This window comes from Dipodomys spectabilis, unplaced genomic scaffold, assembly GCF_019054845.1.
Source record: "Dipodomys spectabilis isolate Male_0828 unplaced genomic scaffold, ASM1905484v1 ptg000669l, whole genome shotgun sequence".
In the NCBI taxonomy this organism is placed as follows: Eukaryota; Metazoa; Chordata; class Mammalia; order Rodentia; family Heteromyidae; genus Dipodomys; species Dipodomys spectabilis.
The window spans coordinates 6,690,926-6,704,392 of record NW_024871346.1 but is presented as its reverse complement, the minus strand read 5'-3'; the positions used below and the strand labels follow the sequence as shown (position 1 = coordinate 6,704,392).

Sequence of the window (13,467 nt, the reverse complement as noted above, 5' to 3'; positions counted from 1 at the left end):
AGGGAAGGCCATCAATCCAGCTGCTGTGGTCTCACAGCTGCAAACAAGAGTGCATTAAAGACGTGTCATTTCGGGCTGGGAAGGTGGCTCAGTGGTAGAGCGCTTGCTTTGCATGCATGAGGCCCTGGGTTTGATTCCTCAGCACCACATAAGCAGAAAAGGTTGGTAGTGACGCTGTGGCTCAAGTGGTAGAGCGCTAGCCTTGAGCTAAAGAGCTTAAGGACAGCGCCCAGACCCAGAGTTCAGGCCCCACGACCAGCAAAAACAAAAACAAACCAAAAAAACCCCATGTCATTTGGTCTCCGCCCTCCCTGCAGTGGCAGCTTGTTACCTTCCTGGCTGCAGTGCCTGGCCAGCCACGGGTCCTCCAAGGGAGGCCTGGTCTCAATAGCCGCCATCCTGGACAGCTATGAGAATGAGACACCTGCACTGTCTGTGTGCTGGGCAGATGAAAAGGGCCACACTTAGCTTCTGGGGTTGGCAGGTGGGGCCAGCAGGTGAGGGCAGGCCTGGCTGACAGCTCAGCAAAGTTGGCCTCCTCTGCACCCCTCCAACTCTGCACAGAACAAGTCCAAGGCTCGTCTTCAGCCAGGGGTCTCAGCATGACACTTCACAGGATGCAGTTCCAGGCTCCCAGCAGGGTCTTTGCTGGTATTTGTCATTACTGCCCTGGGCCAGGCTGGGTTTCTGGCCACTGGTATGGAGGGCACACCCAGGAAGCAAGGCGGCTTTGGAGACCAAGGTGTGGCTAACAGGACAGGAACACCTGCTCCCTCCACACCCATAAAGCTTCCTCTGAGAGCAGATAGAAGATTAGAGAGCCGAGAATGGTACAGCTGTGAAGGCGCACGCTGCCTCTTCACAGAGCCTGTTTACCCAGTGTCCTGACAGAACGTAGAGCGTCACGTGCTTTCAAAGATGGTCATGAGAGAGAATGAACGGACTTTCCAAACTGTCAAGGTTGAGCGTGTGCTGAACTTCTCCCCCAGTTCCCCTTCCTTTCCCGCCACCCTCCTTTTCCAGTGCTGAGGATACAACCCAGGACTTGGGAGCTGAGGGGCCCTCAAGCCACGTGTGTAAATGCATGTGTACAAGTTTCTGGTGGACCAGTTTTTGTGTGTTCCAGTTCTGAGGCTTGAACTCAGCATCTGGATTCTGTCCCTGAGCCTTTGTACTTAAGGGTAGCGCTAATCATTTGAGCCACAATTCTACTTCTGGCTTTTTTGGTAATTTATTGGAGATAAGTCTCACGGACTTTTGTTTCTTCTGTTTTTTTTTTTTTTTTTTGGTTGGTCGTGGGGCTTGAACTCTGGGCCTGGGTGCTGACCCTCAGCTCTTCAGCTCAAGGTGAGCACTCTACCACTTGAGCCACAGCACCACTTTTGGTTTTCTAGTGGTTTATTGGAGATGAGAGTCTCACATTTCCCTGCCTGGGCTGGCTTTGAACCACAATGCTCAGATCTCAGCTTCCTGAGTAGTTAGGATTACAGGTGTAAGCCACCGGCACCTGGCTTCCATGGTCAGTTCTTGTAAGAATTTAGGGACCTAACAAAGTTACAGACACGGCCCAAGTCTGCCCCAGGCACTTTCCAGATGAGTTGACGAAGTTTCAAGGCATGTGAGGTTCTCCTAACTTCACCCCAGTCCTCAGTTAACTGCTAATTATTCCTTGTTGTTCATGTGTGTACACACCTGCGTAATATATATTCTGCTGAGTGCTGGGATGACAGGCGTGCACCACCATGCCTGACTTGTAGATTTATGATTTCTGATGTTTCTGGGTACTCTGTCTTTATTGTCTCTTCCAGTAGACAGTGATCAAGCAAGAACACGACGCACGTCAGCGAACCGCAGGCTATGTGCCCATGCCTGCCACCTAGCGGCTGTCGTGGGAGTGCAGGGGCTGTCTCTAATCTGGGGCAGCTTTAAGAGGGAGGAAACCGAGGTTCCAGAAGTTAGCAAGACTTGCTTAAAGACAGCTTGTTATCACCAGTCTTCAGCCCCATTCCTTCTCCTCTCAGGATTTGGAGAAAGAGAGCTCAGTGGATCAGGAGAGAAGGCTGGGCCTGGCAGACAGGCTCAGCTGCTCCCACAGTGCCCTGTGCTTGGCTCCCTCAACTGAGACCAACCAGTGCCCCCATTCCAGCCCAGTAACGCCAGTCATCAGTCCACAGTCCCAGAGCTGGGGGCCAGTCCAAACCGGCTTGTTTATTTCACTCACCCCAGAGTACTCTCCAGCTGGGCGTCCACACCCCTCCTCAAGCCTGGACACTGGAGAAATTAGTCAACGGCGCACAGGGGAAAGGCATCCATATTTATAGAGCCAGTGCTGGCATTTGGGTGGAGTTGGTTTCTTGAACACAGGTAAACACTCTGCTCCATCAGGGTGTCTGGCCTTAATCACCTGGGCACCCACCCTCACACTTCCTTTCCCTGAACTGCCTTACCTGCTGCCCCAATCGCCCAGTACCGGAGTGGTTACCATGGATCATTAAGGTCGAACATCGGTGCTCCCAAAAGGAGCTCCTCTCAGCTGCCCCCTACCGGCCGGAGATGCGCTGCTCCCCTGCCCTTCATTTTTTTCTTTTTCCCTGGCTGGTGCTTTACCACTGGAGCCACAGCTCCACCTCCCTGCCCCTCTTCCTACCCAGGGAGCCCGCCTAGACTCTGTCCCAGAAATGTGACCATCACCACTGCAGGTGGAGAGGCGGGACCAAGGGAATTGGTCTGGTAGGTTTCTTGTTTCTGGCATGTTTGGCAACATCCATGTAAACCAGGACACACACACACACACACACACACACACACACAGAATAATTCGCTGGAAAGCAGGCATGACCCTAGAGTGCTGGGCATCACCCTGCAGTCAGGTCTCCTGTGCTCTGAACCTGCCCACTTCTGCTATTCTTGGCTTTCCATACTTCTCCATAAGCCCACTCAGACCTCTGTCATCTCCGCTCCTTCCCGACTCTCCCGAGTCTTCCAGCATCTTGGCTACAAAAGTGATGTGAGGCATTGGAGTTAGGAGTAAGAACTCCTCCAAGTCACATAGGCCAGGCACTGGTGGCTCACGCCTGTAATCCTTGCTACTCAGGAGGCTGAGACCTGAGAACGGAAGTATGAAGCCAGCCTGGGCAGGACAACCTGTGAGACTTTGTCTCAGATTATTCACCAAAAACCTGGAAGCGGAGCTATGGCTCAAACAGTAGAGCACCATCCTTGCGTAAGAAGCCAAGGGAGAGTTTAAAGCCCTTAGTTCAAGTCCAGTGCCAGAAAATAAAAAAATGGCATGGAAACCCAGCAGTTGCAGGGCCTCTGGGGTCAAGTCCCAGACCGCATGGCTTTGGGGCCTGATTCCCCAAATCATGAATGCATGCAATGCAGGAATCCTGTCTCCCATCTGGACTCTCTCTAGGCCCCCCTCGGGGAGACAGGAGTCATCCCTGGTACATTCGTAGTCCAGAGCCCACCTCATTCCAGTGTGGCTAGGAATCCCAGGTACTGCTGCTTGGTGGCATCAGCTGGAGCCTCAAGAGATCTACCAGCACCCAGATCTGCCAGCACCCAGGCAGGGCTGGGCCAGGCTTCAGCCCTTAGTGAACTGTCCGCCATTCCTGACTTTTAGAATTAGAACCTGCTCGGTAGGCCGTGCTTGTAAAACTGCTTTCAATAAACCTTGCTAAAGCAGATAGTACTGGATCCCAGAAGATAAGGTTCCTCCTCTCCCCCCTCCTTGACCCTCCCACCCACCCCCAACTTGCCCACAATGCATAGCAGCACTGGTGCTCTGGGAAACAGAAGCTGGCTCCATCCTCCCCGGGTGACTATCTTCCATCTGCTGGTCTGTCTGTCTGTCTGTCTTGGGGGAACAAAGACTCCTCCGTGTCTAACACCTGCTGCGAACTCCCATCCCCTCCCTCACTAAGCAAGTGCCCAGCTCCAACCCCTTGGAGCAGAGCCGAGGACCCGGGCTCAGGATGCGGCTTTCCGATGGGCCCCAGTGTAGGCATAGGAGATGGGGTGGCGGGTCCCCGGCCGCACGGTGAATGTGTTGACAGGGCTTCTGTAGTGGCCGCTGCCGTGGGGTGACCTGGAAAGAACGAACATAGTGAGGTCCACTGGGGGTGGCGCGTACCCTACCCATCTCCTCCAGGGCACCAGAGGGAGAGTCTCCAGCCACCCACCCCTTGCTCCAGGGATCCTAGTCTGGCAGACAAAGGGCACTGTGGCCCTCTAGGCCCAGAGAATATGCCTAGGCCCCTTCCACTCAGATCTCTGCGCCCCAAGCCTGGGTCTGGAACCCCTAGCTCTCCCTGCTACCCCTCTGGGAGTAGGAGACCCCTCTGCTCACCTGGCTGCGGGAGGGCCGAGGCTGTAGTCCCCGCCGCCGCCGCCGGGGGGCGCCGCGGCCCTGGGCTCCGCCGCGGCCCGGCCGCTGCCCTCCAGGGAGGCGCGGCGCGCGTGGGGGCCGGTGGGGCGCGCGCGGCCCGCGGAGTTGACGCGCCGCATCTCGGGGCCTCCAGGCGGAGGCCCGAAGCAGTTGGGGGAGCTGAGGCTGCGCCCCGTGGCGCCGCGGGGCGTCCCGGGGTGACGGTGGGGCTCCCCGACGTACAGGCGCTTCTTGATGAGGGAACGGCCGGCGCCCGAGAAGCGCTCCAGGCCCCCGGCCCCAGGGTAGCGCGGGCAGGGAAAGCGGGAGAAGCCGGGCGCCGGCGGGGCCAGGTCCAGGGGCCGCCCCAGCTCGGAGAAGTTGTTCCTGGGGGGCGATCGCCGGCGGCCCGGATGCTGGGGGGCCGGGGCGGGGGGCTCGGGGTCGTTGCTGAACTCGGGGGGCGGAGGGATGAGCTCGAAGCCGAGCTCCTCCTGCTCCTCCCTCTTGTAGGCGGGGGAAGGGGGGGACGAGAAGGACTTGGGGAGGCCAGCGGCGGGGGCCGGTCTGGCCCAGGGAGTGGGGGGCTCCCCATTGGTCCACCGGGGCCGGAGGCTGGGCTGGGTGGCCTCCGGGTGAGGCCGGGACACCCACTGTCTGGGAGCCGCCGCCGTCAGCTTGGAGTCCTCGGCCTCGTGGGGTGACTTGGGGACCACCGTGAAGGAGTTGGGGCGCCCAGCGTTGTAGAAGATGCTGTCGGAGCCGGCGGCCTCGGGCTGGCTGCCGTGGCCGTGGCCCCGGAGGCTCCCCGGCAGGGAGGACCGTCCCGGGGTCCCCCCAGGCCGCCCCTTCTGCGCCCTCTGCCTGGCCGCCAGGAGCAGCGCCATCGGGGAGCCGCGCTCCACCAGCTCGCCGGTCACCGGGTGTCTGAGGAGCTGGTCTGGGGCCGGGGGTTTGGCTTCCCTCCCCTCCGCGCGCCCCTCCCCGGCCGCCTCTCCTCCAGCCAGCGTGGGGCTCACCACGGCCACCTCTCTGCTCTGGTTGTTGTGGCCACGGTGGGGCTTGTAGAGAAAGGGGGCGTCTTCTCGGCCGGGGGACAGCTTTGATGGGAGGGCTGGAGCCCAGCCTGCTCTCTGGGCGGGGAGCCTCTCGGCCTCCGGCTCTCGCTCTTCCCAGACACCTTTGACAGACTCGGGCTTCTCCTCCTGCCCACCTGCGATGAAATCCTTCTCTCTCAGCGATGATGATGTGATGGGCAGAGGGGTAGCTGTGGATGATGCCGTAGGCCCAGCTGTGGCCTTGGGTGGTGTGGAAGGCCCAGGTATGGTCTTGGGTGGTGTGGGAGGCGCAGCTGTGGCCTTGGGTGGTGTGGAAGGCCCAGCTGTGGTTTTGGGTGGTATGGAAGGCCCAGCTGTGGCCTTGGGTGGTGTTGCAGGCCCAGCTGTGGTCTTGGGTGATGTAGCCGGCCCAGCTGTGGTCTTGGGTAGCGTGGCCAGCCCAGGTGTGGCCTTGGGTGGTATGGAAGGCCCAGGTGTGGTCTTGAGTGGCATGGCCGGCCCAGGTGTGGCCTTAGGTGGTGTGGAAGGCCCAGGTGTGGTGGCGCTGGGCAGATGCGTAGTAGACAGAGGTGGTGAATTCTTGGCCGTGGGCATGGTCCCATTTTCAAAGGTTCTTCCCCTGTCTGGCAGAGGTTTGGGCGGCAGAGCCCCTCCACTGGGTCTGGCGTCTCTGTTGGATGAGGAGGACAGCCGGGCCTCCAGCTCCTCCCTGATCTGTCGCACGCTGGGGGCTGGTGTGTCCTGGGGCGCGTAGTCCACGGGGGGAAGGACCAGGCTGCCGATGGTCTCGTGCTCTGCCAGGCTGGGGCCCTGCCCAGGCGCCCCTGTGGGCATCTTCTTGGGCAGGCCCGGGCCAGCTGGCTTCTCTGGCGGCCTGTGGTCCTTCTTGCCGTCCGCATCCCGCGAGGGCCCCGCGGGGCCTGGCCTGGGGCCCAGGGCCCTGTCCTCTCTCCGGGGGCCGCAGAGGTAGGCTGCCAGCTCGCTTCGCAGCTTCTCCATCTGGCCGGGGTGGCGCCAGTCCAGGGGCTCAGGCGAGGCCTTATCGTCCGGGCTGGGGGGCTTGGGTTTGGGGGTGGCTTTGAGCGCGGGGGCACTGGCTGTGGAGCTTTTCACCAATCCAACAGATGGAGGGGCTGCCAGCTCTGCCACGGGAGGGAGAGGGGGTGCGGGGGGAGGGGCTGGGGGTGCAGGAGGGGGCAGGGGCGGGGCTGGGGGGGGAGGCCCAGCTGGTTCATGGGCCTGGCTGGTGGGGGACAGCCTGAGGCCTGGGCTCTCTGGTTCCTCAGGCCTGGGCTCCCTGGGGAGGTCGGGCTCGGGGACACTGTCGGGGTACACCTGGGAGGCAGGGCGGACGTGGAAGCTGGGAGGCAGGGGGAGGCGGCTGGGGGGCTTCCTGGGGGACCCCGCTTCCTCTGGGCAAGCTCCTGGTGCCTCGGGCACGGGGATGGAGGACGAGCGGACTGGGGTGGGGGGAGGCACTTTGAATGAGCGCGGAAAGGTGAGATGGGGCTCGGGGCTGGCTCCCAGGGGACCCCCTTGCAGGGCAGCGGGGCTCCTGGGGGGGCTGGTTCTGGGGGTCTCCGGCTGCCTGCCATTCAGTGCTGCCTCTGATTTCCATTTGGTGACTCCCCCAGGAGGAAAGAGCTGGATCCCCAAGGTGTGGGGAGACCGCGGGGCTGGGGCAGCTGGGGGACCCAGGGCTGGCGAAGAGGGGGGAGAGGGATCTAGAGGCGCCGGTGGCGGGGCCGGGGGGATGAAGTCGGGAGGGATGGGCGTGGATGGGGGGGAAAGGGTGGTGGAGGGAGGCCCCGCGTCCAGCAGTGGGGGCGGAGGTGGGGCCGTGCTGGGCGGGGGAGGGGGTTCCAGCAGCAGGGGAGGAGGGGGGGGAGCCGTGGAAGGGGGTGGTGGAGGTGGGGACTCCCGGGGAGATGGTGAAGGGTCCTGGGGCGGCCCTGGGGCGGGGCCTGGGGGCGGCGGGGGGATGGGAGGGTCAGGGCCATATTGCCCAGGCCTCAGGTCGCCCACGGAGCTGTAGAGGCGCAGGTGGCCATTCACCAGCGAGCTGGGCCCTGGAAGGAGAGAGGGGCAGAGATGACAGCGGACCGGGGCCGGGGGCCCCCATCCAGGGGCACCGGGCCACCTCTGAGTGCCTGTGAGGGACAGAGATGTCCAGCAGGCCCTGAGCTGACCTGGGAGGGGCCTTCCTTCCTCCAGGACAGGGCCTGTCTCTCCCAATCCTCCCCCCAGACCCCACAGGCACCTACCTACCCCTCCTGATGTCACTTGCCCGGCCCTACTACTGCTGGCTTTCTAGACCTCCAGGCCCCACCTCTGGCGCTAGTATTGGTGCTTGTACTATGAATTACCATAATGCAGAGGGGTGAGCCACAGTGCAGGGCCGATGGAGGCCCTTGGCAGGCGGTAGCCACATTACTGCAGCCCATGTAGGCCCGCCAGGGAATGGGGGAAAGGAATGGGAAGTCTCAGGCACGGGAAGGTGAGGAAGCCCGCGTGCAAGACCAGAGGAAGGACTGGTTTGCACAAACGGCTTCCTCCTGCTCTCTACCAGTGCTGGTGCTGCACGCCTGTAATCCTAGCTACTCAGAAGACAGATCTCAGTTCAAAGCCAGGCTCTTTATTTGCCAATTAACCACCAAAATGCCAGAAGTGGAGGTGTGGCTCAAGTGGTAGAGTGCCAACCTTGAGCAAAAAAGCCAAGTGAGAGCATGAGGCCCTGAGTTCAAGCCCCAGCCCTGAAGAGAAGGGATGCACACCATTCCGTGCGGCTCCTGGCCTCCCTCCTCCTTGGCCCGGAGTCTGCCTTTGCCGGCAGAGCCAGGGACACCTGGGAATTTGCACTATGGAAGCTCTGCCCGGTGGTCATCTTAATTGCAAACAACTACCATGGCATGAGCCCGGGAGGATGTCAGGTTCCAAATTGGGAGTTGGGGTAGCTGGGTAAACCACGCCCAAACCCCCCACAACATCCCAGTGGCTCTCGGGAAGCTTCGGCTTGAAGAGGACAATAGAACACACAAGGGAGGGATGCATTAGTAAATGATTACTGCAATAGGTAATAAGTTTTCCCCAGGAAGGATCTTAGAGGAAAGAGAAGTCGGGAGGGGTAGAACATTCCAGCCATAGGTGGCTGCAGTGCTGGGGGAGATGGAGGCGGGGAGAAGGGGAGAGGGAGGAGAGATGAAGGCCAGTTCTTCTCAGTCCTAGCGAGATCCTTTCTTTGAGCGGCAGGAAAAGTCACTGGCCAGGTTTGTTTATTTGTGCAGGTCCCGGGGCTTCAACTCAGAGACTGGGCGCTGCCTCTGAGCTTTTGTGCTCCAAGCTAGCAGCACTCTACCACTTGAGCCACAGCTCCACTTCCAACTTTTTGCTGGTTAATTGGAGATTTAAAAGAAGTCTCGGACTTTCTTTTTCCACCCGGGCTGGCTTTGAACCACGATCCTCAGATCTCAGCCTCCTGAGTAGCTAGGATGACAGGCGTGAGCCACCACTGGCGCCCGGCTCACTGGCCGGTTTTGCACAGTGGTGTAACACGGGATGAGGAGTGACACCCCCACCCAAGCACTGTTGCTTTCAAGGTCACTAGAGATGGTGCAGAGGTGGCCTGGAGGTGGGACAGCTAATGTGGAAGAAGCTGGGATTTGAAACCAGATTTGTCTGACTCCAGAGTTCCTTGATGCTCAGGCCTGGTCCCTCCACCATCCTTCCCTGGTGCAGAGGTGGCCTGGAGGTGGGACAGCTAATGTGGAAGAAGCTGGGATTTGAAACCAGATTTGTCTGACTCCAGAGTTCCTTGATGCTCAGGCCTGGTCCCTCCACCATCCTTCCCTGCCTTCTTCCTTCTGGCTCTCCTCAGTGCCCAGCTACCACGACCAGTGGCCAAACAGCCTCGGGTCTCCAGTTCTGTCACCAGCAGGCACTTGGCTTTCGACTCTAGGACCCGAGGAAGACAAGACAAGACAGACCAGCCCCGAGCCCCAAGCCTCGAGCCCACTTACCTGTCACTTCTTTGTCTGCAAAGCCTTCTGGGACAGAGGGGGTGGGCACAGCGAGCCCATGGTGCTCCTGGGTGTTCTGCAAGGAACCAGAGAGCCATCAGGGGCCGGGGAAGGTGGACAGGTGGTTCTCAGAGCCGCACTGTGGTGACAGGGTGGCTGTGCGACCTTTTGAAAGGGTGAGATTTTTTTATGGTCTATTCTTTTTCTTTTTGGGGGGGGGGCTGGACTCAGGGTCTTGCACTCTGACTCTGTTTTTCTCTCATGGCTGGCGCTCTTCCACTTGAGCCACATCTCCACTTGTGCCTTTTTACAGGGTAACTGGAGATTAGAGTCTCGTGGACTTTTCTGCCTCAGACTGGCTTGGAATTGAGATCCTCAGATCTCAGCTTCCTGAATAGCTAGGATTATAGGCATGAGCTACTGGTACCCAGTTCTCCTCTCCATTCTTGCTACTTTGTCAGCTCTGCATTAGCAAGTACAGAACCACTGCTCCCAGGGGCATAGTGAGTTAACTCCCTGTAAATGTCTACTCACAGTTCTGTTCTAATCAATACACAATCTGGTTTTGTGTGTTCCTATCTAAAGGCAATGAAATATGGGGGTGAGGGAGAGAGCATGAGGTAGGAAAGCGTGTACGGTCAGCTGAGACAGAAGGCCTGGGCCGGGACTTGAAGGATGGTGAACTCCTATGATGGGAGTGCAAGCACCGACACAGAAGAAAGACACGTTTAATGTCAGCTAGAGGCTGACAGGCTATCTCTCCTGGGATAGAGAGCAGCAAACTGCTCTCACAGCTGTAGAGGTAGGTACAGTGTCAGCAGTCTGAGGGCAGAAGAAGGGGCTGGGGTAGGAAATCTTCAGAGTCACAGCTGGACACTGGAGCTATCCTATCCCACAGTCGGCTTGCAGCCACAGCCAGGGAACACTTCCTATCGCAGAGACAATACATTCTATATCTGACATATAGCAAAGTCAATGCATCTTAATTGTTGTTTTTTTTTTTGTCAGTCGTGGGGCCTGAACTCTGGGCCTGGGCGCTGTCCCTCAGCTCTTCAGCTCAAGGCGAGCGCTCTACTACTTGAGCCATAGCTCCACTTTCGGCTTTTTCTGCTAATGTGGTGCTGAGGAATCAAACCCAGGGCCTCATGCATGCAAGGCGAGCGCTCTGCCACTGAGCCACCTTCCCAGCCCCAAAGTCAATACATCTTATAGCTGTCCTGTAGCCAGGGAAAACATTCTATAGCAGAGACAATACATTCCATAGCTGGCATCTTGTGATTACCCACAAGACCCAGTGTGTGACCAGGTCTGAGCATCGGGACTCCGTTGCTAATGCAGCCGGGGCCGGTGGGAATAGGCGGCTATAGCGGGGCCTGGCTTGTGGATAACCCAGGGTGAAGGCTGTCAACCTGAAACAGGGGTAAGTTTACAGGGAGTATTAGGGAGAGGACGGAGGATTGACAGTTTGAGGCCGGTTTGGGATATAAAGCAAGACCGTGTCTCAGAAGAAAACAAACAAAAAAATGCGGTGCGTGCGTGCGTGCGTGTGTGTGTGTTGGGAAGGTGGCTTAGTGGTAGAGTGCTTGCCTAGCATGCATGAAGCCCTGGGTTCTATTCCTCAGTACTACATACACAGAAAAAGCCAGAAGTAGCTCTGCAGCTTATGTGGTAGAGTGCTAGTCTTGAGCAAAAAAAACTCAGGGACAGTGCCCAGGCCCTGAGTTCAAGTCCCGGGACTGGCAAAATTTAAAATATAAATTAAAATCAAAATGATAGGGAGAGGGGCTCAAGTAGTGTTTGTACCTCAGTTCTGTGTTCATTCCCAAATAAAGCGGGGAGGGCATGCGTGAGGGGGAGGGGGGGAGGGTGTCCTATTTTTTTTTTTTTAAACCTCAGGTGGACCCGTATGCTTTGGGCCATTCAAAGTTTCCCTGTTCTGCGCATGTCTGAGAAGGACTGTGAAAACTATGTTGAATGTTTGAGCCCTGGAGTGACAAACAAATGTGAGCCACTAAGCAAACAGGGCATCTGCAAATACGGAGGATCAACTTTGGATGAATTTGATCTCAATTCCAAACAAACCAAACCAAACACAAAAGAAGCCCCAGCGCCTCCCCACCCCCACCCAGGGTACCCCCAAGTTTAAGGCTCAGCCCTGCTCCTCCCCACCCCCCTCTGGCTTACTTAGTTTTCATTAGGAATATACAGAAAGAACGCGGGCAAGGGTCGGTGGAGGCCCTTCTGACCTCTGGGCACACCAGAGCGCATTTACACAGCTGTAGATTTGTACACACTATTTTACATTCCATGGTTTTTTTTTTTTCCAAACGCACATTTCCATATGTCAACAGAGGGCATGCACCTGTTGTTTCGTGAGTGGCAGGGCATCTCAGAGCAGCCCTGCCGGGCCATCTGGCATCACTACCACCTTCCTCCCTGCCACCCTGCCAGGACCACCACATGTGTCCCAGATGCTGGGGTGGGTCAGGCCCTGCCCCCCCTTCCACTTATAATAATAATGCTTTTTGTGCTGTGTTCTAAATAACATTCGTGCTGGGCTCTGGGGGCTCACGTGTGTAATCCTAACGAGTTAGGAGGCGGAGATTGGGAAGATTGTGGTTTGAGGCCAGCTTGGGCAGAGAAGCTCAGGAGAACCCTCCCCTCTTCAACCAAAAGCTGGGTGCTGTGGCATACACCTGTCGTCCCAGCACTGAGGGGTTGCTGCTCACTTGCTGGAATCGAGACCCTATCCTAAAATGACCAGCCAAAAGCAGGTCTGGAGACATGGCTCAGCAGTAGAGCCCCTGCCTGCACAGTACCATCAAAGTGTTATCTTTATTTACTCAGAAACCACATGGGGAAACAGATTTTCTCTCAGAAATATTTGGAAGATTACACAACCATCACACAACCCCAGTCACACAACCACCACCACCAACCCCAGTCACACAACCACCACCACCAACCCCAGGTCTGTAAAGCTCTCACTCCTGGGTACTCTGCCTCCCCGAAACCTCTCATCCACCACCTCACACCTGGAAGCCTAGCTAAGAAGGCTGAGATCTGAAGATCGGGGTTCCAGGCCAGCCCAGCCAGGAAAGATTGTCAGACTCTAATCTCCAGTTAACCATCAAAAAGCTGGAAGTGGAATTATGGCTCAAGTGGTGGAGCACCAGCCTTGAGGGGGAAAAAGAAAAAGCTCAGGGACAGAGCCCAGGCCCTGAATTCAAGCCCCAGGACCCAAATGCACGTAGCATGTGCGTGTACACACACAAAACCACTCTCTCATCTTTGAAGGACTAGCTAGCTCCCCCTCCCTCTCCCAGGTGGCAGAACACAGGTAAAGGCTGGAACCCATTAGCCTGGAGTCAACTCTGGGCTCTGCTACTTTCTAGCATAGGACGGTGAGTCCTACTTACTCTCCCTGTGCCTCCGTCCTCACCTGTGGCCTTGGGTGGTATGGCTGGCACAAGTGTGGCCTTGGGTGGTGTGGAAGGCCCAGCTGTGGCCTTGGGTGGTGTGGTACCACTCAAGCAGTGTTTCTGCCTATTAGGGTTACTTAGAAAGCAAACATTACATGCTTCATGCCAGTGTATAATGGTTAACTAGGTGCTGGTGGCTCATGCCTGTAATCTTAGCTACTTAGGAATCTGAGATCTGAGAATCATGGTTCAAAGCTAGCCAGCCCAGGGAGACAAATTTGAGAGACTCTTATCTCCAGTAAACCATCAAAAAGCCAGAAATGGAGTTGTGGCTTAAGTAGTAGAATGGTAGCCTTGAGTGTTAATAGCTCAGTAACAGTACCTAGGCCTTGCGTTCAAGCCCCAGTACACACACACACACACACACACACACACACACACACACACACACACACACACACACACACACACACACACACACACACACACACACACACACACACACACACACACACACACACACACAGAGCAAAATAGGCCAGGTCCTAAATTTAATCCTACCTACTTAGAAGGCTGAGATCTGAGGATCTCGGTTCAAAGCC

General features: G+C 57.4%; 1 protein-coding gene across 1 annotated transcript in view; it reads right to left on the bottom strand.

Moving 5' to 3' along the window:
* Positions 1-3,758: 3,758 nt before the first annotated feature.
* CUNH6orf132 (chromosome unknown C6orf132 homolog) overlaps positions 3,759-13,467 on the bottom strand; it is a 29,881-nt gene continuing 20,172 nt past the window's right edge. The window contains exons 3-5 of the mRNA XM_042672114.1: positions 9,444-9,519; positions 4,352-7,496; positions 3,759-4,090 (exon numbers count right to left, since the gene is read on the bottom strand). Coding sequence (XP_042528048.1) covers positions 3,973-4,090; positions 4,352-7,496; positions 9,444-9,519 — 3,339 coding nt within the window. The 3' untranslated portion in view covers positions 3,759-3,972. The remainder of the gene's footprint in view (positions 4,091-4,351; positions 7,497-9,443; positions 9,520-13,467) is intronic.